At 46.0% G+C, this 27,103-nt stretch overlaps 1 protein-coding gene across 4 annotated transcripts in view; it reads right to left on the bottom strand.

The window, feature by feature from the left end:
• The window catches only part of sh2b3 (SH2B adaptor protein 3), a 53,871-nt gene that overhangs the window by 13,816 nt on the left and 12,952 nt on the right, over nucleotides 1–27,103 (bottom strand). For 2 of the 4 annotated variants that reach the window (XM_086173355.1, XM_086173356.1), the window contains exon 3: nucleotides 18,904–20,112. In XM_086173355.1, the coding sequence (XP_086029481.1) occupies nucleotides 18,904–20,082 (1,179 nt within the window). In that variant the 5' untranslated portion in view covers nucleotides 20,083–20,112. Of the gene's footprint in view, nucleotides 1–18,903; nucleotides 20,113–21,384; nucleotides 21,607–27,103 lie in introns of those variants that run through there. The other 2 variants (XM_086173357.1, XM_086173359.1) reach the window with 2 other exon arrangements.

Genomic DNA, 27,103 nt, shown 5'->3' with positions numbered 1-27,103 from the left:
CGCAGGACAGACGTTCACGTTTAGCTTTTACAGCAAAAATGTATCAAAGAAAGTTTAAATTTAGTGAAAGCCAGGTGAAATACTTTGGGATGCTTGAAAAGGTCACCGTCCTTTTACCTAATTTAGCACCGCCGCCCACAAACCCCATTCATGGATTACAGAGGTCCGAAAAAAAGCCATTTCATATCCGACGACCCCGATTCAGTTTCGGCCGTAACTTCAGCCTCCGACGATCACGGACAGCAGATCACGGAGACTGACCCGCGTCGCGAGATCTCGTTTTATTGGTTCGTTTCTGCCGTTTTCTTTGGCAGCAGAATTGGATTCACATCCCGAGGCATCGGGTTATTGACCCGCGCCCAATCACAAATGTGGGAAAAGACTATTAAAATCATTTGACGTAATGATTCAGCTCCGCCAGTTTCTATTTTGACACGACTGGATTCTCAACATCCATGGCAGCATGTGTGTGTGTGTGTGTGTGTGTGTGTGTTTGTGTGTGCTCAATGCCAAAGGCGTAAAACGACCAGTCAAAGAGAAGATTTAACTTGTAAATCATACAATAACTCCACAGGTGCAACGGCTAATGAGATGCAGTTCTGCATCTGTGTGTGTGTGTGTGTGTGTGTGTGTGTGTGTGTGTGTGTGTGTGTTGAGCGTACACGCCAAAGTGTGACTCATTCAGAAGGATCTGATGTGAGAATGTGAATGAGTTTCTGACTAAGAGCGTCTTTTAGGGAACCATGTGTGTCTGTGTGCCCAAAAAGAAGAAGAAGAAGAAGAAGAAGAAGTAGAAGAAGCAGAAGGAGGAGGAGGAGGAGGAGAAGAAAAACAAGCAGCAGATGCCTGACTGCTCGAGAAAGAGACAAAATCTGATTGCTTCGAATTGAGTCCGCCGGGGGAACAAGTTCAAGCTTTCAGCAGATTGTAATAATCTGTAATGCACTCTAGATAAGGCACGCATAAGCTAATGACAAAGATATGTACGCCGGGCCTTCAGCCTTCTGCTTTTCCTTCTGCCATTTGTCTCCAACTATTTTTGAACCGTTTCCTGAAAGGACAGGGCCGGGACGGCCACGGCGGAGGGTTTGGCGGGAGGGCCTTCAAGACCCGATCCAGCGCTTTCATCTTATTTCGTCCCGGGAGGACGCGGCGCCGACTCGTAAGTTTAAAGGTGAAAAACAAGACGGGGACCTGCGATCCTTCGACCTGCCGCTCCTTCCACCTCGAAGAAGACGACGGGGGGGCGAGACTCGGAGAACCAGACGGATCCGGACGACCACAGACACGTAATGAGCGTAAATTTACAGTAAAGCCCAGAGGGAGGCTTTTCATTAGTCTCCGCGAATTCCTGAACGCCTTCGCGTGAAGGATGTAATAATGAAGCCCGATGGAGGCGATCCCGTGACGAGGGAAACGCAGGAGATGCCGAAACCCTTCCTCCGAGCGTCCGCGGAGAACCATCCGGAAGACCAGGACGGTCGAGATCGCTCAAAACGCCTCGACTTTCCGAACCATCGAAACGACGACGGGACGTGAACGTCCACGTCGCCGTTTACTGCGTCACGGATTCTTTTCAAGATGGCTTTTTTAAGAGACAAACCGCGATTTCCAGCTAATTTTATCCCCTGACATACGTAAAAAAATCCACGATACCAATAAGAGAGCGAGAAAATCAATATTCGCAAATCCAATACCTTACATGGCGCAACTTCTGTGTCGGTGTTTTCTTTAAGAAAAGAAAGCACCCGGTGTTATCTGGGGACAGTGATTCAGGGGGAAATTAATTTAAAAAAAGAATAACTCATAAAGAAAACAAAAATTCTAAAGTAAGTTCATTTTATTTTAATAATAATCATAAATTTATTACAATATTAAATTAATTTTAATTTAATAATAATCACACATTTATTGCAATGTTGAGTTCATTTTAATTTAATATTAATCATACATTTATGTGCAATGTTGCGTTAATTCTAATTTAATAATCAGCATACGTTTATTGTAATGTTAAGTACATTCAAATTTAACAAGTCATGAATTTATTGTAATCTTAAGTTAATTTTAATTTGATAATAATTATACATTTATTGCAATGTTAAGTTAATTTCATTTTCATAATTATAAATGTATTGCAATGTTAAGTTAATTTTAATTCAATAATAATTATAAATGTATTGTAATGTTAAGTTAATTTCAATTTCATAAGTATAAATGTATTGCAATGTTAAGTTCATTTCAATTTCATGAGTATATAATCATAAGTTAATATGAATGTAATAATCAGTTTATTGTAAGTGTACATGTTTACATGTATAGTTTACAATAACCAGCGATCGGGTCGGATGATATAAGGTGTCCCTTATATTATTAATATCCTTCTTTTTCAGGGTTTTTCTACATTACTATCCTTATTTTGTGAGTGTGTGTGTGTGGGAGGGGGGATTAATTTTTGGGGGGGAATTTATTTCATAAACGAATAAATAATAAAATAAAATCAGCCAATCAATGAACCCACGTCTGGAACATATTAATTTGTATCTTAAAGGAGCGCTAAATATCACACCGAGCACCGGAGGGGCACCGAAGACAAGGATTCCAGGTTCTATCGCCAGACCCAAGCCACGAGGAAGTTTGATCCACGGGCGAGAACATCAAGGCCTTCGCCACCTTCGCCACTCTGACTTTCCGAGAGAACACACACACACACACACACACACACACACACTCGCCGGCGGGCGGAACAATGGATGAAAGGAGCTCGCAAACAGAGACAACTTCAGATGCGACCATGAAACCTTTCACCCACAAAGCCATAAACAGGTCCTGCATTTCACACACACACACACACACACACACACACACACACACACACACAGGATGTTAACAGTCCAAAATGATATTCCCAGGATCCCGTTCTCAAGGCCGTCGCCGCGGCAACTGACTTGACACTCAACATTCCATTATCCCTCCAAGGGTCACTGTAGCCAACACTGTCCAGGGTGCATGTGTGTGTGTGTGTGTGTGTGTGTGTGTGTGTGTGTGTGTGTGTGACCACCTGACCTTAAGGGGTTAACAAAACAGTCTCTCGGGAGATACTAGAAAAGAGTGTTTGCATATAGCTATTCTATATACGTACAACACACACACACACACACACACACACACGGTTGCTGCTGTGAGGCAGAAGATCTTAAATGTCCTCCTTAACCGTGATGTTCCAGTGATGATGCAGTGGTTTCACTCATGCACTTTCTATTGTAGTTTAGTTCTCGTTGTTTTCCTTAATGTCATCCCTGCTTGTCTATTTATTCGTGGATTATTATTTTTTGTCTTGCTATCTATTTCCATTTCTATTCATATTTATTTCCTTTTTTTTGACATAACTGTTACGCTGATCTTCCCCTATGGGGATCAATAACGTTTATCTTAAACCGATCAATACTTTTAGCTGTGACATATTGAAGGGACTTCCTGGGTTGTGACGTGAGGAGGCTGAAACGCAGCCGATGGCGACACGAGGAGTCTTGCAAGCTTTCTAACCCAGATCGCAGCAACTGTAGAGAAGTTCTTGACGCGCTACGACTTTAGACGTGCTTGTGTTTCATCTGGGCGGACCAGAAAGACACGCCGGCGTCCGATCAGATGATCGGCGGTCGGCGTGAGGTCCCGCCGGAGCAGATTCAGCTGCAGATCCAGACCATTGAGGAGCATCGCAGGGACGCCACAGAAGGTCTTTCTTTCTGCAAGAAGGAAACCTGACGGCGATCGCATCAACATCATGTTTGGAGTGTCATCTCTGAGACGGCAGGAAAAGGAAAAGAGGTGAAGAGACGGTCCAAGCAGGTTGGAATGGGTGGAGAAAAGTGTCAGGGGCACCAAGAGATAGAAGAACATCAGCCAGAATAAAAGGAAAGGTGTACAAGACAGTGGTGAGACCAGCCATGATGTTTGGACTAGAAACTGTTCCAATGACCAAAAGACAGCAGGCAGAACTAGAGGTTGCAGAGATGAAGATGTTGAGGTTCTCTTTGGGAGTGACCAGGATGGAGAGGATCAGGAATGAGTTAGTTTTGGAGAGAAGGTCAGAGAAGCCAGACTGAGATGGTTGGGTCATGGACAGAGGAGGGATAGAGGATATATTGGTAGACGGATGCTGGAATTGGAGCTGCCAGGCAAGAGGTCTGGAGGAAGACCAAAGAGAAGATTTATGGACGTCGTGAGAGAAGATATGAAGGTAATTGGTGTGAGAGAGGAGGATCCAGAGAATAGGGTTAGATGGAGAAAGTTGACTCGCTGTGGAGACACCTGAAGGGAAAAGACGAAAGAAGAAGAAGAATCTGTCATAGGGGTGCAGGACATGTATGACCGAGCAAAGTGATGATTGAGATGTTCTGGACATGAACAAAGGAGTGTTCATGTCCAAACCATGGTGAAGATCTGGGTAGAAGGTTGCTGAAGGTGAAGCTGCCAGGCAAGAGGTCTGGAGGAAGACCAAAGAGAAGATTTATGGACGTCGTGAGAGAAGATATGAAGGTAGTTGGTGTGAGAGAGGAGGATCCAGAGAATAGGGTTAGATGGAGAAAGTTGACTCGCTGTGGAGACACCTGAAGGGAAAAGACGAAAGAAGAAGAAGAAGAAGAAGAAGAAGAAACGTCTATTCTATCATCCGGCTCATTTCCAGCGTACATCTGCGAGGCGGAGACCATTAATACCTGTTTATTATAATGATAATTATACAGCAATAACAGCCTTAAAATTAATCATTGTCACTCTGAGGTGAAATTACGCAGCGGTTGCTGATGACCCGACACAAATCATTATTCTAGTAAATTCGGTGTCTGTCCGCAGAGCTCCGGGGGAAATATTCTAATAGCGCGCCTTCAGGGCCATCGCCATATTAGTACACGCTAGTTTCTTTTACGTGTCAAGGCGATCACTAACGCCGATCAGATACACCATCTGTGGCAGAACGGAGGATGTGGGAAAGAGAGACGTACGCAACGATGACAAAAAAAACCAAAGCGTTAGTGTGGGGTTACCATCACCGATAGGAGTGAACGTGTTCTAGGAAATCTGTCAGAAGACGAGGCCTTCGCTGAAGAATAAATGTGTCAGTTCAGCGTGCACGCCCTCCACGCTCGATTCTCAGAATTACTGATACATAAGCAAAATATTTAGAAGACCGAACGCCGGAGATTCACGGAACTCAACGCTTTTAGAAAATCTTCTTCACACGCCCCCGTAAATAAATATAGTTCCAACGGTCCAATAATGTGTGGGGCCAAATCGATTTGCTTTGTAATGATTAATGATAAATAAAAAAAAAATGTTTTTTTTCCACAGTCTCACTTGTTTGTTTATAAATTCTTTGACTGCGCGCTAATATGTGAATGAACTGCTGTTTATTCGTCCAATTTTCAGCATTTAAATGTCAGCCGTGGCTGAACGATGACAGAAGTGACACGTGGAAATCACACTTACAGATCGCGCTTCCGTCCACTTTTAAACAACATTTAAACCAGCAGGAAATCCGCGCCGCCTTAACAGCACACTCCGCCAGAAATAACGAAAGTGAGAAGTTTGCAAACGGCCTGTGGAACTTTCAACAGAAAAAAAAAAAAAAAAAAAATCAGAGCGGGTCAAAAAAAAAAAACAAAAAACTCTCACATCCCGCGGTGGGAGAACACCGGGTTTCAAATCTGACAGAAACCAAAAAAAAAAAAAAAAATCACACACGCACGTGATTGTTTTAAAACAAATATGTTCATTCTGGTCGAGGATAAATCAGAAAAAAAAAAAAACCTGTTAATTCAAAATATTTTCTTATGAAGTGACCCCTGGGATTATGGGATGGCGTTACCGCGGAGCCTGCTATGAGGAAGTTCTCCTTTGGTTTCCTTCCTTCACATGAAATTACCCGGTAATGTTTTTTTTTTTTTACAAAGAAGTCAAACAAAGCAGCACTTCTTCTTCTTATCAGGGGATGTAAGGTTGCGATGCAAAGAGTTTACGGTCAGAAAAAAGCTCCGACTCTTTTCTCGTCTCCGGTAAAGCCTCGTCTTTCCGAGCGTCCTTTTCCCCGTTTCTCCACAAACCGTGTTAAAAAGGTAACGGGTGCGTCCGCGGCGTTTCCCAGGTGTCATGTTTATAACGCCGCAAACCAGAGATGGAGCCATAATACACTACACACACACACACACACACACACACAGCTATTTGAATTGGCAGTGAATGCATATTGTAGCCTTTCCCATTACAAACAAAAGCCTAATATTAGTGGGTGTTGTGGTTTTTTCTGTCCAGTGTGAAAGGGGTAGAATAAATATTCTCAGAAATCACCTCGCTCCGATGGCTTCTTCTTGTTTGGATAGCGTTGCGTGTTTCAGCGGAGGATTTGCGAGTTTGTTGAAAATTCGCATTTCGGGGAAAAAGTGTCAACGGTCACGTCCCTGCAGGAACTGGAAAGGTATCGGTGAGCGTCGGGGCTTTTTTTTTTTTTTTCCCCTGAATACACAAGACAGCCCGCTAATAAAGAAAGAGACCCAAAGTAAACGACCGACGGCCCAACCTGACAATTATCTCCAACTGGCACGAGGTTGGAGGAACAATGCGGGTCTTTCTAACGATTCGGCAACACAAACATGACTGCTTTTACAAAGCCATGACAGTTCCTCATCTGGCGCTGCAAATCCACCGGAGATAAAGCACAAAGTTAAAACGAGCGCGGTGTTTCCCAACCTTTGAGCCACGGCACATATTTTACATTGGAAAAATCACACGGCACGCCACCAAATAAATATGTCAAAAACAGTTTCTAACGAATTAGAATGAAACCGTAGTCTCAATTTACTTTGTGTGAAATCTAATATATCTAAATATCTGTAGATTCGTCAAGTTGCGATGCAAATTTCCCACTGATGTGCAACTTTTCCAGAACACTTTTTTGCAATGTCCGAAGACATGTCATCAAGATGTCTGGAAATTAAATTAATTGAGAGAACTGGCTATTTTTTTTATCGACACCAGAGCCGAGCATTTCTTCTCCAATGATTTTGCCGGCAGGTAGTATTAATGTTTTGCCGTTTGGATTAAGAGACGAGTTCAGCGACTTTATAGCGGCTTTCACCGCTTTCTCACTCGTCTTGGTAGTTTCCAACAACGCTGCCTGTTTGTTTACGCAGATACAAGTACTTTTCATTTTAAAAATGTATCACGCAAAGCGTCACTAATCGCTCTGATACACAGACGCACAGGTTAATTCACTAGCCGTCGCCATGGAATGGACACGCTGCCCACATAGACATAGGAAGACACATTATTTGCATTGGATAAATAATTTTCGGACCAATCGGGTAAAGTGGGCATTTTTCCACGCCACACCTGACGATCTCTCACGGCGCAGCGGTTGGGAAACACTGATCTAGATGATGTGATAGCGTCGGAAGGTTAGCGCGGCTTGAATGCGTGCACATACGCACGCGGTAGCGCGGCGAGGCCAAGTTTCAACAACTTTAACTGAGTCACACCAGAAAAAGGACGTCTGGTTATCGCTTTTTTTTTTTTTTCTTTTAAAGCTCCTGCGTGAGATCTGCTTTCCAGGAAAGTTTTGGATCGATTAGCAGACAAATGTCGCGCCGGCAGGGATCCCGTTCATACCTGCGTACGTGTGTGTGTTTTTATGTGTGTCGTCGGTTGAGTGTGACTGTTATGGGTGTGTTTTTATGTGCAACGGTGAGTTAAGGGTGTAGTGTGTGTCCAGTAACTGTGCTAGTATCCCTCCTCAGTGTGTCGTATGTACACTGTGTTCTTTTGTGTCTAATTGAAGCTAATCAATGAAAACAAACTCCTAGTTTCGCCGGCGAGACGGTTCGACTTGGCGAGAAACCGGGGAAAGAAAAGCCTCCTCCTTTTCCCTTTGTTCCTCCGTTCCCCTTTTGCCACGCCGTTGTCTCTGTAAACATTGCAGTGCAAATTTGCCATGTCTAACTGCGCCTCCTGGTACCAGCGCGCCACGACCAGGTTTGCCAAGGGAAGAGATCAGTCGGAGATAACATTCTCCGCCGAAGAGTCACGGCCGGGTGGGACCGGCCAGAGCAAACTTGGATTGTTTGCCATGTCGGATCAAAACACACCGTTTGGCCGGAGAGACTCGGAGTCGAGATGACCCACGCACTCGGGTCAAGGAGAAAAGTGACTTAGATGAAATCCACAGGTGCCATAAGGAATAAATGCTATGGATGGCGGGCTAAAGAGTCCAAGGACGTCGACACAGACGAGCAAAAACACAACAATGAACTTTGGGATTTATGGCGGCTGACAGATGACGGCCGGCGGGCCCCGGACCCGGATCCAGGGTGCGTTAACACCGCTGCAAAAACGACAAACTACACAACACGTCCATACGCTCAGTGGAACATCTGCTGCAGAAATAGAAACATCATGTTTCGCTTCTTTTCTCAACTTCGATCAAAAACCTAGCGAGCCACATCAGGAACCTAAAACGTTATGCACATTACACCCCAAATGCTATGCATAGGTGTGTGTGTGTGTGTGTGTGTGTGTGTGTGTGTGTGTGTGTGTGTGTGTGTGTGTGTGGGCAATGATGAGCAAGGTGTAAGTAGAGCAGCGACCTGGAGAAAAGTGTTGGTTGAGGATGTTGCAAAGCTCTGCTTTCGGGGGGTTTCCACATGCAAGCTAGCAAGGTCATGCGCACTGGCACTGTGGTTGGAAGCAACACACACAAATATATACATATATATTCATTTATACACACACATACACACACCTAGCACAATATGGCTAATTAGAAAGCAGGGGGAAACATTGATAATAATCTTGAACGTCAGCAGAGAATGCGGCGCACATGCAGTCGAGCCACGTTCTCTGCAACAACTGGAGGCAGCAGAAGATGCGCCAAACATCTTGACCACATGACTCTAACCATGCAACTTCCTTTAGATGTGTCTCTTAATTTCAGTCACGCCGAGAGACGTTCGAACCAAACGCCCCTCGCTTCCCACAAACAATTCGACACGTTTTTTTTGTTTTGTTGTTTTGTTTTTTTTTTAAATCTCGCCAGCAGTTTTTGCATGTCTGTGATATTTTCTACTGTTTTCACGGTTTGTAATGGAACCGACGCGAAAATAAATCCAAACAATTAAGTAACAAGATATGATCGCGTGGGAAATGCTGCCTGCTGTAGAACGGTTGGCCTCCGTCCTGGCGGATTTCCTCTGCTTTCATTCTTTCGCATTAGCATTAAATTATACCTCGAAAACTAAGCCCTGTGAAAAGTGTACATAAAATATACCCTCTTCTCCATTTGCAGAACTCGTCCTCACAATAAACGAAGAAAAATCCCATGTATTTCTGGTCTGGGTCACAGAATTTGCAAAACTAAATCAAGCGCTGCAACCTAACCTGAGGAGCTGCAGTTGCTCGGCTTCCCGAACGCGTCAACGTCTTTGCACACTGACATACATTAGAATACTGTGATAAAGTTTATCTTCTTTAATACAATTACAAAAACAAAAATGTCGTACATTCTGGATTCATTACGAATCAACTGAAATATTGCAAGCCTTTTATTATTTTGATATTGCTGATTATGGCTTACATCTTAAGAAAACTCAACAATCCTATCTCAAAATATTAGAATATCATGGAAAAGTAATTTTTGTTTTTTTTAGTTGTTTTTTTAATTCGACTGTTCTGAGACAGTCCGTTAAATGAAATTAGATTTGGTCCGCACACAGGAGATCAAGTCACTCAAATCTGACGGCAACAAGCTGAATTTGCAAGTATTGAATATTCTCCATATTCTCCATTTCTGTTTTATCTTAATATTCTATTGCACCTTTCAAATAATTCTTGAGCTGGTGAAAAACACCTCCGAAGGATATTATGCGTGAAGCGTCGTATGGAAATAAAAAGGTTTTAATGCTAATATTAGCCGCCTGCAAGTATGTATAAGTTGGCGCACGTGAAATAGGGATAAAAGCGTCTGGCAAATGAGTGTAATGTAAAGTAGTGTAATGAAAATATAAGTATAGACGGGTTGAAGTCGGGATCAAACCACAAAGCCCGGATTGGTGTTAGACCCTTTACGGTTAACCTTCTCCAGGCAGATGTTGCAGATTTGCGACAGCCAAATATCAGATTTTTCCTGCAACTACAACTTAATTTGAGCCTGAGAGGGTTAAGAGAAGATAAACGTGAAGGGATCCGAACACGTACACTTCTTTTGCCGCTTCTCTCAACCATATCGACATGATGGAAGCTCCTTCCCTTGAAAACGTGGGGGTTTTAAGTCGCTCCCATTCCTGTTATCCTTTGTGTTCCTTGGGGAACGCCGAGGCTTCGGCCGGGTTCAATCCCCACCACTCGCACTCTTCCTGACACAAGCTATTACTGCTGATTTTGGCAAAGCGCTGGTTTTGTAAGTCCTAATCCTCAGGCCCACTTTAATGAAAGTGTGGCGTGTGAAGACTTTAATTTAAAAAGCCAAATGCTAAATTGCATCTGAAAAAGGGCAGCGGTCTGTCCGACCGCAAACTGAACGCTTAATCATCAATTCAGGGCTCTCGTCTTTTCCACTACACAAAGTTTACCGCGGAGTAAAATAGGCCAGTAAGGCAAAGTGGCAAAAAAAAAAAAAAAAAAAAAAAAAGAATCCCGTATTGAATTGCGATCTCTAGACACCAGCAATTCTTAATTCAAACTTCTGCCAGCTGATTTTTTTTTTCGCCGCGCCTTCATTAGAATCTGACCTTTTCGCTCGACGTCTGGGTTTCGGTAGAATCCGACGCTAACCGAGGCCTGTTTGTTCCACGAGCGACCGAGTGTGAAACGACGAGACGGCTGGATGTCATGTAGGGACAAAACACACGAAGCCGGCTTTGTGTTTAGACATTGCGGACCGGCCAGGCAGATCCCTGCATTTTTTGTTTTCGTCACGAGCGATTTGTTTGCATGATAGCGTCTAATGGCTTCCAGCTGAATACCAACATTTAGCGAAGACATCGGGCCGCGACGTGAAGTGAGCTCGGCGGTTCGCCCGCTGAGCCGCCAGCACAAGATCTGATTAAATCATTGAGGAAACTATGAAAAGAAGAGTTTTCTTTTGAAATCTATTTGACTCATTACAGCGTTGGCGTGACCTAAATACTCCGCTGACGGGCCAAACATAACCTTGTGGATGTTCTCGAGCAGATCGCTCAGATACGATCGCGATGACTCGTAGCCACTTCGAGATGTCATTTCTAGGTTTTGTGGAACTCCTTTCCTGGAAAGATAAGACGGGTTGAGGTTGCAGGCAAGAAAGTTAAGATTATCACGGTGTTGAACAGATTTCCAGGAGGTTCACCGTTCGCCCGTCGCTGCGAAGGACACGGGGAGTCGACCTAGAAGCCGGCAGAAGGTCAAAACCTCTCCTGAACATCGCACATCTGCTTTCTCCTAATTTAGCTGCTAAACACCGTGAGGTTAGGCTAAAAATTTAAAGCTCGTCGATGTCCGCGTGAGGCGAGACGCAACAGCCGCGGCAGATTGCCGTCGGGTTTTTAAAAAGTCATTCAAAAGGAGTTAATAACAAAGAATGGCTTTATCTGCTGAACGTTATTTGATGTGGACTAATTGAGCCAAAAAAGCCGGGTCCAACTTCATCCGGGGCGTCATTTGAGACCGGGAAGCGTCGCCAAAGGCGTTCTTTGGCAGCAACACACCGACAAATCTTAAACAACATTTCAGGGGATCGAAAATAAATTCATAACGCTGATGAACGGCGACTCTCGGTCTCTCTTTTTTCGAGGTGTCAAACCGTCGTCCCCTGCCGTCGCTTTTCCGTCGTCGCGTCTTCCTGGTGTTTCTGCTTCAGCCGACCGTAGCCATGTGTTCGCAGCCTCAGTTGTGGTATGCAACAAGAACAAAATTAACGCTGCACGCTGCCATATGAGAGATTAAAGTACGAGTTAACACGGAACAGATGGACAGCGCGGTCTGCGCGCTGGAAAAGTATTTTCCACCGATGTTGCAAACTTGACTCTTATTGTCAGTGTGACAGAAAGAGAGAGAAAAAAAATACATAAATGTGCAGCGAGGCTAGAACAGAAAAAGAACACCCGGGAGTTCATGTTAGCTTAAAAATGTATTTTGAACGCTTAAAAACAAAACACGCCTTTGCTTTGGCTGCAATTACGCTGGTTTAATGAGGTGCGAGTCCACGTACGACCTTTGGCCGGGAATCTGTTTCTGCTTTACGGAAGAATGAAGACGACCCATCGTATATGTCGACGACGTGAACGAAAAGAAAAAAAAAAAGTGTGAGAATGTGTCGCACGCGTCCGATGCATCGCACGGACGTGAAACCGAAGCACGTGGGCCACATTAGGGCCGGAAAAGCTGGAACAAACACACGCAAGAGGCACAAACACGCAGTCGACACGGAAGCCACGTGATGAAGACCGAACCCGCTGGAGGTCCGAGGGAACGGATCCGCTGCTCGGTGGGAACGCACTCTTGGAAGACGCGAGACCATGATTTTCCTGGCGAGATGCTAACCTTGTCTGCAACCTTGACGGTTGCACGTCAGATGAAAGGGAAGACGGTTTCTGTGGTTACCAGAATGAAAAAAATAAATAAAAGCTGCCACCTCGGGGGACCCGGCGGGGGAACACGACATGTATGCTCAGATTTTGTGGCGCTTTCCAGTGTTTACTTTCTGCTCGGCGCCAGGGGGCGTGGGCTAATTAATCTAAAAATAAAGAGAGGAATGTAAATTGTTTACGGGTCGCGGGGTCGGTTTGTCCAACTCCGAGTTAAAGAGCGAGACGGGACAGACGCGACACTGACGCCACCGAGCCGGCTTCCGCTCCATCCAGCTGAAATGACAAGATTCACTTCTGCAATTAAAAAAAAAACAAAAAAAAAACCTTCATCTGAAAAACAAAACGACGAGCAGAAAAACCTCCCGAGCGCCGCCGGATCGGTGAGAACGCGGCCAAACACGCTTCACTCCGGAGATTCAAACCGCAAAAACCTTAAAAATATTTTGTGATGAATAGAAATCCATATTTCAGACGCTCCAAAAAAAAATAAAATAAAAATAAAGAGTCCGAGTAATCAAAGCCAGGAAGGAGCGCTGGCACGAAGCGCTCGCTGTAAAAGAGTAATTTAATAGATGAATAGATAATAAGACCTGCGTGTTTCCATTTATTAAACGTATGAACGTCGTCGATGTTATATTGTCCGTTTAAGTTTGGCATTTTGCGCCCGCTCATATTTATCATTTAAAATGTTATCCGTATCAGCGATCAGGCGCCGAAAGGTTCATAACCTCAACGCTTCTCGAAAAGCAGGATTACGTTTGTTTTTCTTCTTCAAATGAATTCAAAGCAGTAAAGGTGCCGTCGCGAGCGGCGTGCACGGTTGTAGCGATGTGTCGTTCGCGAACGTAACCCTCTATGAGGTGAACGACGCCGACCAATCAGGAGCCGGCGCCCTTCGAGACGCTCATTTTTCTCTTGAAGTGGCACGCGATTGGTCGATATGCGTGGCGTCATTGTGTTTTTAAATCCCAATCTTTAGTAGAGACTGCTGATCTTTATCTTTTTGTTTTACACATTTTAATTTATATTTTTGGCATGTTTGTCAGGAGTTCTGTGTTGTTTCAGTCTGAATTGGTTAAAAGTTGATTGGTAAATAGTTAAAAGTCCTTGTATTTTATAGTTTATTTATAGCACTGAAGAGTTCATATTTTTAATTTATTTTTGATTTTTAATTATTTTATTTTGTTGTTTTGCGTTTTTTTCAGGGATTCTGTGTTGTTTGACTTTAAATTTGTTGAGTGTATAAAAAGCTAAAATTCTTTTGTATTTTATAATTTATTTTTTTTAGATCTATAAATATTTTAATTTATATTGCGCGTGGGATCACAGGGATCCTGTGTTTCACTTTATATTTGTTACGTATAAAAAAGCCAAAAGTTTATTCTTGTATTTCATAGTTTACTTGTTGTTGCACTGAAAAGTAAATATTTTTACATTTTGTTGAGTCGTGTGTTTTTCAGGGATTCTGTTTTGTTTGACTTTAAATTTGTTGAGTATAAAAGCTAAAATTGTTTTGTATTTTATACATTTTTTTTTTATAGATCTGTATATATTTTAATTTATATTTCGTGTGTTTTTCAGGGATCCTGTGTTTCACTTTAAATTTGCTGTGTATAAAAAAGCTAAAAATTTATTCTTGTTTTTAATAGTTTATTTGTTGTTGCACTGAAAAGTAAATATTTTTAATTTACATTTTGTTGTGTCGTGTGTTTTTCAGGGATTCTGAAAAAAATTAAAGTTTAAATTAGTTAGAAGTTCACTATAGAGCGAAAAAATAAAGGCTACTACAATATCTTAATATCTAATATCTATAATAGCTATCTATAATATCTATATCAATATTTGTAGTTACTGCTAACAGTTAAGACAATACATATTTCATTATATTTCTTATTCTTCCTCCTTTCTACTATTATCTATTACTGTTATGTTTTTTACTTGAAACTCTGGCACAACAATTTCCTTCGGGATTAATAAAGTTGTTCTCATCTCATCTCACATAGTACCGGTAGTATAATGCATTTTTTTTTTTTTTTTTTTTATAAATTATCAATTAATTTTGTGCACGATGTTACATTATTATTGGTAATATATCGATTAAAGCAACAAAAAAATCTGAAGAGCCGTTTGGGAGCCGGTTCTCTAAAAAGAGCCGGTTTCCCATCGCTACGCGCTTGGAGGTTTGACGGCTGAGAAGGTCGGGCGGGTCGGCGTGGCCGTTTGAAAGCTCCTCGCCGCGTGAGACACCGATAACAACGATCCCGGCCCGTCGGCGGCAAAAACAAGAGCGTTCAGCGGCCCGGCTTGGACTGGCACGCTCGCCCCCGCGGGATCACGCCGCAGCTGTTTAGCGATTACAAAACCCCATCGCTCTGGCGTCGGTACTGTAATGGTTTCGGTCTCTATCAATCACTTTGGCCTGAACACGTGGGAAAACAGGGGCCCAGGTTGAAAACTGGCGGGATATTCCTTTTCGCTTTCACTTAATAAAAGGCTTACGGTGGAGATCTGGCGAAAACCCGGCAGGGCCGGCGCCGAATTCCGACAGCTGCGCGCGTTGGAAAAAAAAAAAAAAAAGGGGGGGGGTCGTCGCGAGGTGATGTTGCCTTCGATTACAATTATGGTCACCGGACACGCGTTTATTAAAATTCGCAGCAAAAAGAAAAGGGGTTTACGTTCACGTGCGGTTTTTCACATTTTAAAACCACGCCTGATTAAATATCTGATTCTATGTATTTATTATCAGACAGGACATTATCATCTGGGTTTATTGTGTTTTCGGGCTAATGCTAGGGGACCAGCAGCTGCGCCTTGGCAGGAACCTTCTCACTCCAAACTATCCGTTTCCAGGCAGCTTCCTCTTTCAGCGAAGAGTGCAATTATATTACTGCTGTTTACACGTGCACGCACACACACACACACACACACACACACACACACACACACACGTGTTACATATAAAGGCTTTCTATGATTATGATTCTCTGGAAAGTCATGGGTTGTGCGCAAAATGTAGGAGTAGACCCTGTTAGTCATTCTAACTGACCCACATTTCATCCACGACGAACTGTAACAATGCATTTCACAAACTCGGCTCTTGTGTGTTTAAAACACACTCGCTTTTTGTTTTTCCATATTGTGAACACATGCTTTTTCATGTGTATATTAAAATTCACACATGCAGGCTCACAGCTCTCCTTCCTTTTAAGGCCATTCTCAGGGCCTCGGGTCTTCGCCCTGCCAAGATTCCACATGCACACGCACGCACGAACACACACACACACACACACATATGCACAAACACACACACACACACACACAAAGTGGGAGAACCCTCAAAGAGCAGCAATGCAGTTGGCTAACTAAAGCATCACTGCAATCAGCCAGGCAAATCCTGCCAATTCTTTCCCCTCTCAGAACAGACATGCACGCATGCACGCATGTACACACACGCACACACACACACACACACACACACACACACACACACACACACACACACACGCACACGCACACGCACACACACACGCACACACACAGCTCCAGCTCTATCATTAAACGAATTACCTCAAGCATGTGGTCAGGGCTGCAGCTGGCTGAAAAGTTGAGGGCTGCTAAATATAAAACACTACAAGCACACTCTTACACACACACACACACATACATGCATGCCATGTCTCTTTCATTGACCTACAGTGTGTTTGTGCCAGAATATACATTGGCGCACACACTCTGAGGAGACCCGACTCCGCTCGCAGCGACCTGGGACGGCAGCCAGCGAAGCCACCGCCGTTCCTGCTTTGGATGTCTTCGGAAACGACGCTTCGCATCTTGCAGGGTTTTTCTATTATAATGTCTCTTTCTGTGAGATACGTATGCTTCGAAATAACCGACACATCTGCCCGCGACCGCGGGGTGATCTCAGCGCCGTAAACTCTCATTTACAGTCGTAAACTGAGAATTTAGAAAAAAAAAAAAAGTGAGCCCCAAACAAACAGGAAATAGCGTAGGAGGTTAAACCCCTCGCCGAAGCGCACAGATAAGACTCCGCACAAGAGTTGCAGAATCTTTGCCGAGACTGAGCTTTTACAGGCAAACGTGGTGTTGCGTTAACTCTTGAAAAGTTGCCGACGGTGAAGAAGCGTCAAATCTGAAAACACACGTCGGCCGTCGCCGAATTCATCGACCGGTTTAAAGAAATCCGACTGGATGTTTTTCTGCGATGCCGCGTTATCACAAGTGATCGGGTCCGATAAGGTGACCTCCACGAAGGCTTGTTTACTAAACTATAAATATGGTTCTGGCTTCTTTGACTCCGGGGCTCGCCCGGCCTCGCAACCGCAGTGTAGCTGCAGCAGAAAAACACTCGCCCCGAGCAAAGTCGGCCTGAAAAAAAGAAAACAACAAAACAAAGTGCGGTTTTCTGAGGCAAAGCTAAATGCCATCACGGCTTAGCTGTTTGTGTCATGTGGCAAACTCTGAAAATTCTTTGATACTGCAAATGTATATTAAAATATAGAAAGGGAAAGAAAAGGGGATTATTTAAAAAAAGAAAGGAAACGATTTTACCCCGCCGTGTGTTTTCTGTTTCAAATATTCGGAGCGCACGCCGACCGGCCATTTAAGAAAGGGGGGGGTTTGTGGGTTTTCATCTTATTGATGAACATAAACACATTTACAAATGAACCGCAAACTGGAGACGAGGCCAGATGTTAGCGATGTTAGCGAGCGCTGGCGTCGCACGCCGTTTTCGCAGGAGGTTCCGCCGCCGTTCGCGACGACCGGAGACGCGCAGACCTGTCAAAGCCACCATTTCCTTCGTGAGGAAAAAACCGCAGCAGAGAAAACATACTGATCCTGCCGTCCCTTTCCCACTCCAAGATAACATGCACGTAATTCACAACTGATATATTTACGGTCTATGATTTATAGTTTATCAAATTTTAAGAGTCAGTCGTTTGGGTGCCAAAAGAGCGCTGCAACTTTTCTCCTGCTTGCAGGGTGTCCTGGTGCAGGGGGCGGCGACCCTTAACGCTCAAAGAGTCGAGACGCCGCGAACCCAGCGACGCATTTTAAAATTAAAAATGAATTAACGCGGCATATAATCTCATGTATATGATTTGTTGCCTACACGCTTTGTGTAAACAAAATGTGTTGCGATGAACGACCGCGGAGAAAATGAAATGCATTTCTGCGTGCAAGAAAACAATTTGACGTTTGGTTGAAGGTTAATTTAAAGAACGTCTAATTGAGTTCTTGTCTTTATGAAATAAAAAAAAAAAGCCATATTTTAAATGATCTGCCCGCAGCAAACCAAAAATGTGCTGTCGTCCTGTTACTAGCGTGTGCAGATTTATATGTTACAAGAATCTTCACATTTAAAATGACCTTTTAAAAATGAGCAAACTAAAATAAAAGACATTTTAATTCAGTACAGAGATCCCTCGCTATAACGCGGTTTACTTTTCACGGTTTGGCTACTTCACGGATTTGCATGGTGCATTGTGTTCTGCATTCTGATTGGCTAAAAAGTCACTACGCCTCTTCTCTACCTGTGCGTCAATAACGTTGCAGTTTAATATGTACACGTACGTAAAACAGCTTGACAGATTTACATGACGTACGTGCAAATTCTCTCGCAATTTCCAGTTTCTCTAAAAGCCATAATGTTGACAAAACGCTCTGGAGCGACAAAAGGGCCCAAAAGGCAGCGGAAGATGCTATCTATGGCAGATAAAGTTAAACTTCTGGACATGCTAAGGGAAGGTAAAAGCTATGCGGCTGTAGGTCGGCGTTACAGAATGAATGAATCTTCCGTTGGTGCCATAAAAAAGGAAGAAAAAAACATAAGGACGACGGCAGCAATGTATAATAGAGTATTTAATTGTATAATAATTGTAAAAAAAAAAATAAAGGTTTCTACTTCACGGATTTTGCTTATCCGGGTTCTTTTTGGAACGAAACCCCCGCGAAAAACAAGGGTTTACTGTACTCCATTATTTTCAAAAACCCCGTCCCAGTGCTTTACCCTCCACCGTCCCGCTCGCAATTTGTGAGTTGTGTGCAGGTCAAACCGCTCACACTCTCCCGCAGTGTTTGATCAAACACCGACCGGCCGCGGAGGAACTTCAACCGCACCTCGAAACCTGGGCCGGCTCCACCGAACACTCACATCGTCCCGAAGCGCTCGAGAGAATCGGCCCGGAAGTGCGCGTCTCTCTAAAAACTACTTTCAGGGTTTGTTTTTAAAGCGCATCTTGACGGCGAGACGGCGCGAACACGTGTGAACACTTACCTTCGGGGGATCGTAGAGCTCCAACTGGTATCTCTCGCGTCCTCCTCTTGCGCCGACTTCAGTGTCCCTCGTCCTCCTGACCAGCAGGCGGCAGCGTTGCCAGCGCGGCTGAGAGTCTGAGATAGTGTCGTCCACCAGCAAGTACCTCAGCTGGCCTTCTTTACAGCAGCTGCTGACCTCTGACCTTCTTTGCCTCGTGCTTCCACTCCGAAACCTGCGGAAACGATCCAGTAAGTTGGACGCCACCGTGGACAGATGGGTGGACGCCGGAGGCAGTGTTTCAGAGTTCAGACAAGAGGTGGAGTGCGAGGAAGAGGTGGGTGACGCTTGCTCCGTGGCGGGAGACGCCGCGGCCAGTCTGGCGGCGTTGCCGAGGCTACCGGCGACGCTTGCGCCGGGGCCGCCGAGGGCCAGGTCCTGGGACGAGGGGGGGCCGGGGAGCGGACGTTTCTTGAACAGCTTTCTTACGGACTGCCTGAGCTGGCTGACGGAGAAGTTCGGGACGTCGGCGTGCGGCGAGTTGGAGGTGGAGGAGTCGGACGAGTACCGTTCGGCGACCGGGTGACGGTCGGCGGCGGAGATCTCTTCGTTGCTGCGGCTGCGGATCGGCAGCGAGCCGCTGCCGAAAGAGCGGGTCAAGCCTCTGAGCGCCAGCGGGTTTCCCGGTAAGGAGTTTCCGGCGGCGCACTGCAGCGACTGTTCTTGCTCGCGGTTCACCACCAACGGCTCCACCTTCGGCGGGACGGCGGCGAACCGAGCGGCTCCTCCGGCGGGCCGGCCCGCCTCGCGGTAATCCTGCACGCCGGACAAAGACGTGATCCTCAAGCGGCCGGTCACGGTCTGTGACGGGAGGGGAGGGGCGGCGGGCGAACCGCTACCGGCGGCGCCGGCGGCGGTGGAGCACGGCGTCGGCGGGAGCGGGGAGCCATCTTTGTCGACCTCGCAGCAGAAATGCTGCTGAAAGAGATCGGTGAACTGCTTGGAAAAGGTGTCCGGCGGCAGAACGTCATGCTGAGGCCGCTCTCTGGCGAAGCTCCGATAGTGTCCGGCCAGTTGGCGGGCGGCGGTGATGGCGTGCAGCTCGCAGAACTCCCTCCAGCCTCTGGGCGGCGCTGCCAGACCTGGGCCTCCTCCTGCTGTTGTGCTGGTGTTGGCTGGATGGATAGTGTTACCATTCATTGCAGTAACCAGACCGGCTGAGAATCACCGCTGTGAAACGACGACAGTTGGAAAAAGAGGGGGCGGAGGGGCGAGATGAAAAGAGATGGGTTTGAGGAAAGGTGGAATTCCAAGGGGGTTAGAGAGGGAAGGAGAACAAGTATGGAGTGTTCAGAAGAGGGACAAAGAAGAGAGATATGAAAATGTAATTAGAGGCTAATTACAAAAACCAGGAGGGTCGCGCGCCTAGCGGAGCGCTAAGACGGCACTTTTCTAAAACGTCCAAGCGTGTGACGGAAGCCTTTAAAAACATTCAAACATTCAAGACGTCTCATTTGCGCGGCGAATGAGACAAATCAGATTATACGAGGCCAGAGAACGGGAGAGTTCCGGATAGTTTTCGGTCGGACGGAATCTAATTTGGGAAGGGAAAAAAAAAAAAAAAAAAAAAAAACGGTCAACTGAATCACGATCCAAAACATCTCAACTGTAACTTTAGAAAATCTTATTCCGGCGGGGATAGAAGAATGATGAGAGTAAACAAGGGAAAACGAGGAGCGGTGGATTTGATAAACGTGACTAAATCTCCTTCACATTGCAGATAAGGCTTGTCGGGAGCCAAGTTTAAAGAAAAAAAAAAAAAAAAAAACTGAATGGGGGGGAAAAGCGGCAGGCCATTCAGACCGACGCTGAATGAGCTCCGGCCAAGGAAGTAGGAAGTAAAGTCGGGACGTTTCTCATGTGTTTACGCGCATCTTACGCTTCGGTTTCCACACAGGGATCGTGACTCCCCTTCCATCCCAAAATATCCCGTACATTCAGTTCGGCCGCCACCGTCGGTACCTCTTGTTCAATTCCGATGGGCGGGTTGGAGGAAAATGAAAGCGGCCTCGCAGTCATTTCGATCGTCCCTGGATGTGTGTTTCCGTTTATGCGCGGTGAGATATAACACCCTCGTCTCTGTGAGTCACAATATGATGACACGTTACCGCTTTTATCTCGGTTTGGAATCAGAAAAAAAAAATCGGTCAAATATCTAAATAGGACTCGGCGTCCTCGCGAATTTACAACACACATTTTGTCACCCGCTGATAAGCCGGACCATTCGAGGGTTGAAATACGTAGAAAGGGGACGCGAGAACACAAGGAGAGACAAACAGTCCGAAAACGGCCGTGCGTGATAGCGGTTTTCGACGCAGGTAGAATATCTCAACCAAACACACTTCCTAGAAGGAAAGCGACCGCTTCTCCGCCACAGGTTTCAACTGCAAACAAGTGTCATTACGTAACTTTACCGCCGGAACCACGCGTCCAATAAATTACCTTTGCGAACACGCGGTACGACGTCGGCCGGCCGAACGAGGGTTTAACGGTCCTGTTAGTTTCAGCGCACGTCTACGGTACGTACCATCTTCCTCCGGTGCGGCGGAGAAGGCTCTTTTCTAGACGCCGGAAATCGGAGTGTGCGTTTGTTAAGGGGAGAATTTGTCTTTTGTGGGGGGAGTCACAGACGGTGTTCCTACAGATCACAGAAAACCACAAGAAACGGGAGGGGGGGTCTTTGCGGTCGGGCAAAACATGGAGCGACATGTCTCGTTATCTGGGTGAAAAATCTCTCTCCCCGGCCTTCTCTCCCGCTCCGAGGATCCTTCGGATCAGCTGGCGCAATAAGCGCGCTATTTTTCAGTACGTGCGATAAAACGCATCGACAAATATTGCGTCACTAAAGTTCCTGGATGGGTCCGGTCACAACAACTAATTCCCTTCCTGTATTTTTTTTTTTTTTTTTTGCGAGCATGCTCAGTGCACGCCCCCTCGTGCCCCTGCAGCTGGCCCCCCCAGAAGGTTGTTTCTATCTTCCAGGCCAGCCCAGCAATGACTCAGCACTGAGAGACTAAAGAACATGCACACACGCACACACACACACACACACACACATATATATATACGCCACACACACTTCCTCTCTGTGTATCCCTCTGGGGGCTCGGCTGTCTGTTCCCATGGTTTTCCCTTTCTTTTATCCTCTGTCTTCGCTTGTGTAGATCTCCAGATGTTTCCAGATTTGGCCTTTCTTTACTTTATCCTTGACCGTGCTCAAGTTTGAACTTTTTTCATGGGGATTCGTGGACTGAACCGTTTTCACCTCATGTCTCGGTCTTGACCCGATTGTTCTTCTACGGTATCGTTTTTCTTCCGTGAAGCAGGAAAAAGACCGACCATCGCCTCAGATAGACTATGTTGTGAATAATAAAACAATAATATTACCCTGAGAGTTTTGACCTTGCTATTTGGCTCACCTCCTCTCACCTCGCGCCCACAACTTTGTGTCGATCGCTCGCGGCACGGCGACTTACACCCACATCCATTGCTAAGAAAGACGCTTGCATTTAGCGGCAACTCGGCCACGTCATATGAGGTGACACCAAAAATCAGATCAGTTTTACCACTTCAGCTTGTTTAGTGAGAGCCTTGTTGAGCAGACGTACGTGGGAAGCGGCTTATGACTCTAACGAAGGGCTGACACGTTGAGATTCTGCTAATAAAATACTAGCTAGCCAGTGGAAAAAAAAAAAAAAATAACTGCAAAAACACGAGCTTGTGGATATTCTTTAACAACAGTTAGTTGGGACTCGAGCTTTTGCATCAAAACAAGCGAATAGTTACAGCAGGGCTTGAAGGACAGATCACAGAGGAGCTGTAAAAATAGACGACAAAAAGATAAGACGCTTAAAATTCGTTCAAAAACAGCCCGAGAGCCGAAGCTACTTTTCGGTAGCAGCCGCCCGTCTCGGGGGTCGCTTGAAAAAAAAAAAGCAAAACAAACCAAAAAAAAATAGGATTATCCGGAATAACCTGGGTACCTGTAGCGGCCTGACTTTGCACGCCGGTTGGATGAGTGTTCGCCGATGAACACGTTGTTTGTGGAACACACACTTAGCTGGAGAAAGGACTCATCATACCATGAAACTAAATCATCGACCGCGGGCCCTTGAAGCTGCTCATCCCCTTCAAGAAAGCTCACAATCACAGAATCATCTGCAAATTTAATAACGCATCCGTTATTATGGTCGCCGCTGCAACAGTCACTGCAATATGAAATAAAGATAAGTCGAGAGAAAGCAGCCTTGGGGAGAACGGGTGAAAGAGTGTAGCCGATTTGAAAAAGCCATCAACCCTCACATACTAGAACCTATCAGTCAAAAAGTCCGGTTTCCAGCCAACAAGATTAAATTCTACTTTAAAAAGATTACCTAGCATCTCTGCTACCAGATGTTTCTTGATAGTGCTAAAAGCCTGGGAGGAACTTATGAAGAACAGCGTGATGCAAGTTTTTGCAACCCTGCAGGTGGTGATAAAAAGCAGCGAGTGATAGCGGCGTGTGGCGGCGCCCTGGAGCTCGCGCCGCCTTCACCTGTGACTAAACCTCTTTTCGGAGGAGCTTCTCCACCGAGTTCCCGGTTTAAAGATGTCAGAGCTGGTGATGTGGACTCGCTTAATGATAGTATTGGTTTCCTCGTCTTGGTAACCGGGAAAACTTTTCAGTGTTTCCATCACGCCGTCGCCGGCAATGTCATGGGAAAATAAAAATCTCCAAAGAATGAAACGCCGCACCACGGTTACCACGGGTTGCAGGAGCACGTCTGCAGATTTTAGGACTCCTTCTCCGGGCTTCGGACGAGCGGCGACAAAGTACGTTGTCCTTCGAAAGGCTAACCGTGTCGGTGAAGTCGACTTCTTAAAAACTCTGGACAAAGAGGTTTCTCCATCAGCTAAGTTTGGAAGATCTCCTGCAAACTACACTGTTTTGTCTCACGTTGATGTTCATCTTTGATTTCTGCTCTTGTACTTTTCTTCTTCTTCATCCCTTCTTTAATATCTGACCCTCAAATTCGGATGACGCTCATGGTTTTGTTGTGGAAGAAAACGTTTGACCGCCTTCATGAGAACAAGCGTCATTGGTAGAGTCAAAGATCCTCCATGCAAGACCTTTCGGGCACATCTAGCTTTCCTCGCCGAAGCCCCGAGGGCAATGAGAAGATGCTCTGCGCTGAGGATGAGCCAAAATCTTCCGTCTGCATTATTTTACGGCCGGAGTTGAGCGACGGGAGCCGTTCGGCCGGCGCGATCCCTCCCGGACACCCGAGTCGTTGCACCTTCTGCAAAACCCGGGAGCCGGCGAGGCCCGTTTCCTTTAAATGCCGAGGAGACCGAAATCGGCGGATTCGCACAGATGACTAATGTTGCCGTATAATTTGTTCATTTTAGCTCTCAGAGACTGGATGCTGGCCAGGATTACAGAAGACTGGGGAATGCGATTGTTTCGCAGCTGCTTCCATAAATGCACGGCGCACTTCTTCCCCCCTTTTTCACCGTATTTTGTCACTTTCCCGATGCTCTTCGCAGAATCACTCCATAGCCTGAATCCTTTCACAGCGGCTGAAAAAGAAACTCTTCTGCAGCTCATTATTCAAGACCGCATGTGACTCTAGGCAAGAGGATCTCTAAAAGCAAGTAAAAAATGAAATCTCCATCTCATTACAGACTCAAAAACAACATGTAGGACTTGAAAAAATAAATCTCGCCCGTGAGAAAAAAAGAAAGCATAAAAATCCTAGCACAGGAAGACCTGCTCGGCCGGAGGATAGGCGGCACCCTCCAGACCCGGAGGCGTCGCGCAAGCCAATCAAAATGTAGAATTCCGATACAAACGGTATCGTGTGAAGTGTCAGAACACATCGGTGGATTAAATGGTGAGAAAAAAAGATGAATAAAATACTTCTCCTCTGCACATTTATAACCTTGGATCGACTGATAGAAGTGTAACAGTGCGCGGGAAGGAAAAACACGTTCGCGGGAGAAACCTCATGACCCGAGTTGGATTTTAACGCAACAAAACCTTCATCAAGGCAGGGATTTCTGCAGCTGGATGTGCAATGCTGTGGTCTGTCTCGCTAACTGCACTCCCTGGAAAAACTTTGCAACACAGTAATGACAGCCGGTGAGTAATGGGCTGTCGATACCTTTCAAGATATGTGCGGCGTCGAGCCGAAACCTCAGTTGGACCGCGGAGCGAACGCGAACGCTGCCATCGCCGCATTTGGATCGCGAAGCGAATCAAAAGCCGACGCCTGAGCAACACGGAGGGGATTGTGAGAGCTTAACGCGCCGCCTTCACACACGGCGGCGAGCTGAGAAAGATCCCTCGCCGGGTCGGAATGGTCGGACACAAAGGGGTCTCTGATCTTTAAGATGGCGCGTCGGTTGCAGCCGGGATTAGCTGGGCTCGTCCGGCCTCCATGTCCGCGCTCAGGGGCTGAAGGACACGTGCTCCTGCTAAGTCTGGAAGGCCTTTCCTCTCAGGTTCACGCAGTGAATAAGGCTTCCTTTGCAGATGCTTTGAGCCGCTGTGATTGGGCGAGAGGCAGGGTTCGCCCTGGACCAATCACAGGGCTGCATACAGAGACACGCAAACATTCATCCTCTCATTCATCCGTCTGGACAACTCAGGGTTTCCGGTGAAGCTCCTGCATGCTTGGACTGTGGGAAGAACCTGGGGAACCTCGAGGAACCCCACGCAGACACTAGGAGAAGAACATGGAGACTCCACACAAGACCTCTTGTGGGATCCAACCTGGGACCTTCTGGCTGTGAGGAGGAAGCTCTAACCGAGTTCCTTTGGGGCTTTGGCCTTCAGGGGTCTCCACGGCCAATCCACCTTCTCCATGGAGCCCGAATCTCTGGATCCTCCTCGCTCACAACAACTACCTTCATGTTCTCTCTCACGACGTCCATCAATCTTCTCTTTGGTCTTCCTCTACACCGCCGATTCCAGCACTGTCCCTCCTCTGTCCATGACCCGACCACCTCTGACCTTCTCTCCAAAACATCTAACACGACGGACTCCTTCGTGATCCTCTCCATCCCGGTCGCTCCCAAAGAGAACCTCGACATCTTCATCTCTGCCACTTCCAGCTCTGCCTCCCGTCTTTTGGTCATTGTCACTGTTCGTAGACCATCTCCCCACTGTCTGGTCCGCCTTTCCTTTCCTTCTATCTCTTCGTATCTCCCCTGAAACTTTTCTCCAGCCATTCCGACCTGCTTGAACCCGTGTCTTTACCTCTTTGGCCCTCAGGACTTGAAATCTACCGGACTTTCATTGCATTACGATGCCCGATTTGGTCGAGACGAGAGGCCGAGAAGTCGGTCGGCCCGCCGACTCTCGTCCAAAACGAACGTCTCGCACCGCAAGGCTTTTTCCACAGACATACAGAATATGATGTTTGGGCAGAGCGGGAAGCGCCCGGAGCCGCCTTCCAAAAGCTTTCCGGCAAAGCATCACCTCGGGGTTGTTGCTTTGAAGGACGCCGAAGGGGTCAACAGCCCCGGCGGAACCTGGTCATTCGAGTATTCGGGCTGAGAACCGTCTCTTTGGTAACTGGTTCTGGTTTGGAATAGGATCCTATTATGTTCACGGAAAATATTTAGAGTTCACTGCCATGAGCGAGGCCGCGTCGTCCGCAAGTTCCGACTTCTGCTTCGGATAAACTTGGCGGCCCTGGTCTCGCAGGTTGGTCGCTTTACTGCGACTTCTCACGTATCGTTTCTCATTTTGACCCGTTGTTCCTCTTAATGCGCTGACCCACGTTGCACCACCGCACTTAAAGCTCAACAGCGGAAACCCCCGTCGCTCTGATTCATGGAAGAAAAATCCTACGCGTCTTCTTTTTTCCCCTTTAATTAAGTCATTTACTCCAAACCTATGGATGTACCAGTCATCCCAGACAGGCCGTCCACCGGTGAGCTGATTGTGAAATACTGGTATCTGTTATTTCGGGGACCGAGAGTTTGCGTAATATCAGCCTTGTTTTGAAGAAAAACATGTATTATTCACACGGTAATGGAGAAGTGCTTCTTTGCCCGAAATCCCACAGAGGGCTAACGTCACCGATTGGTCAAGATTAGAATTTCTCCTCAAATATCAGATAGCCTCTTAGCCGCTCACATCTATCCTGAATGATTGTAACAATTTTCTCGGCGC

This window comes from Fistularia commersonii, chromosome 26 (genome assembly GCF_037954325.1).
Source record: "Fistularia commersonii isolate RoL2024-O1a breed Wild chromosome 26, RoL_Fcom_v1.0, whole genome shotgun sequence".
Lineage (NCBI taxonomy): Eukaryota > Metazoa > Chordata > Actinopteri > Syngnathiformes > Fistulariidae > Fistularia > Fistularia commersonii.
The sequence above is the reverse complement of the archived record's forward strand: the minus strand, read 5'-3'. Positions and strand labels throughout refer to the sequence as shown.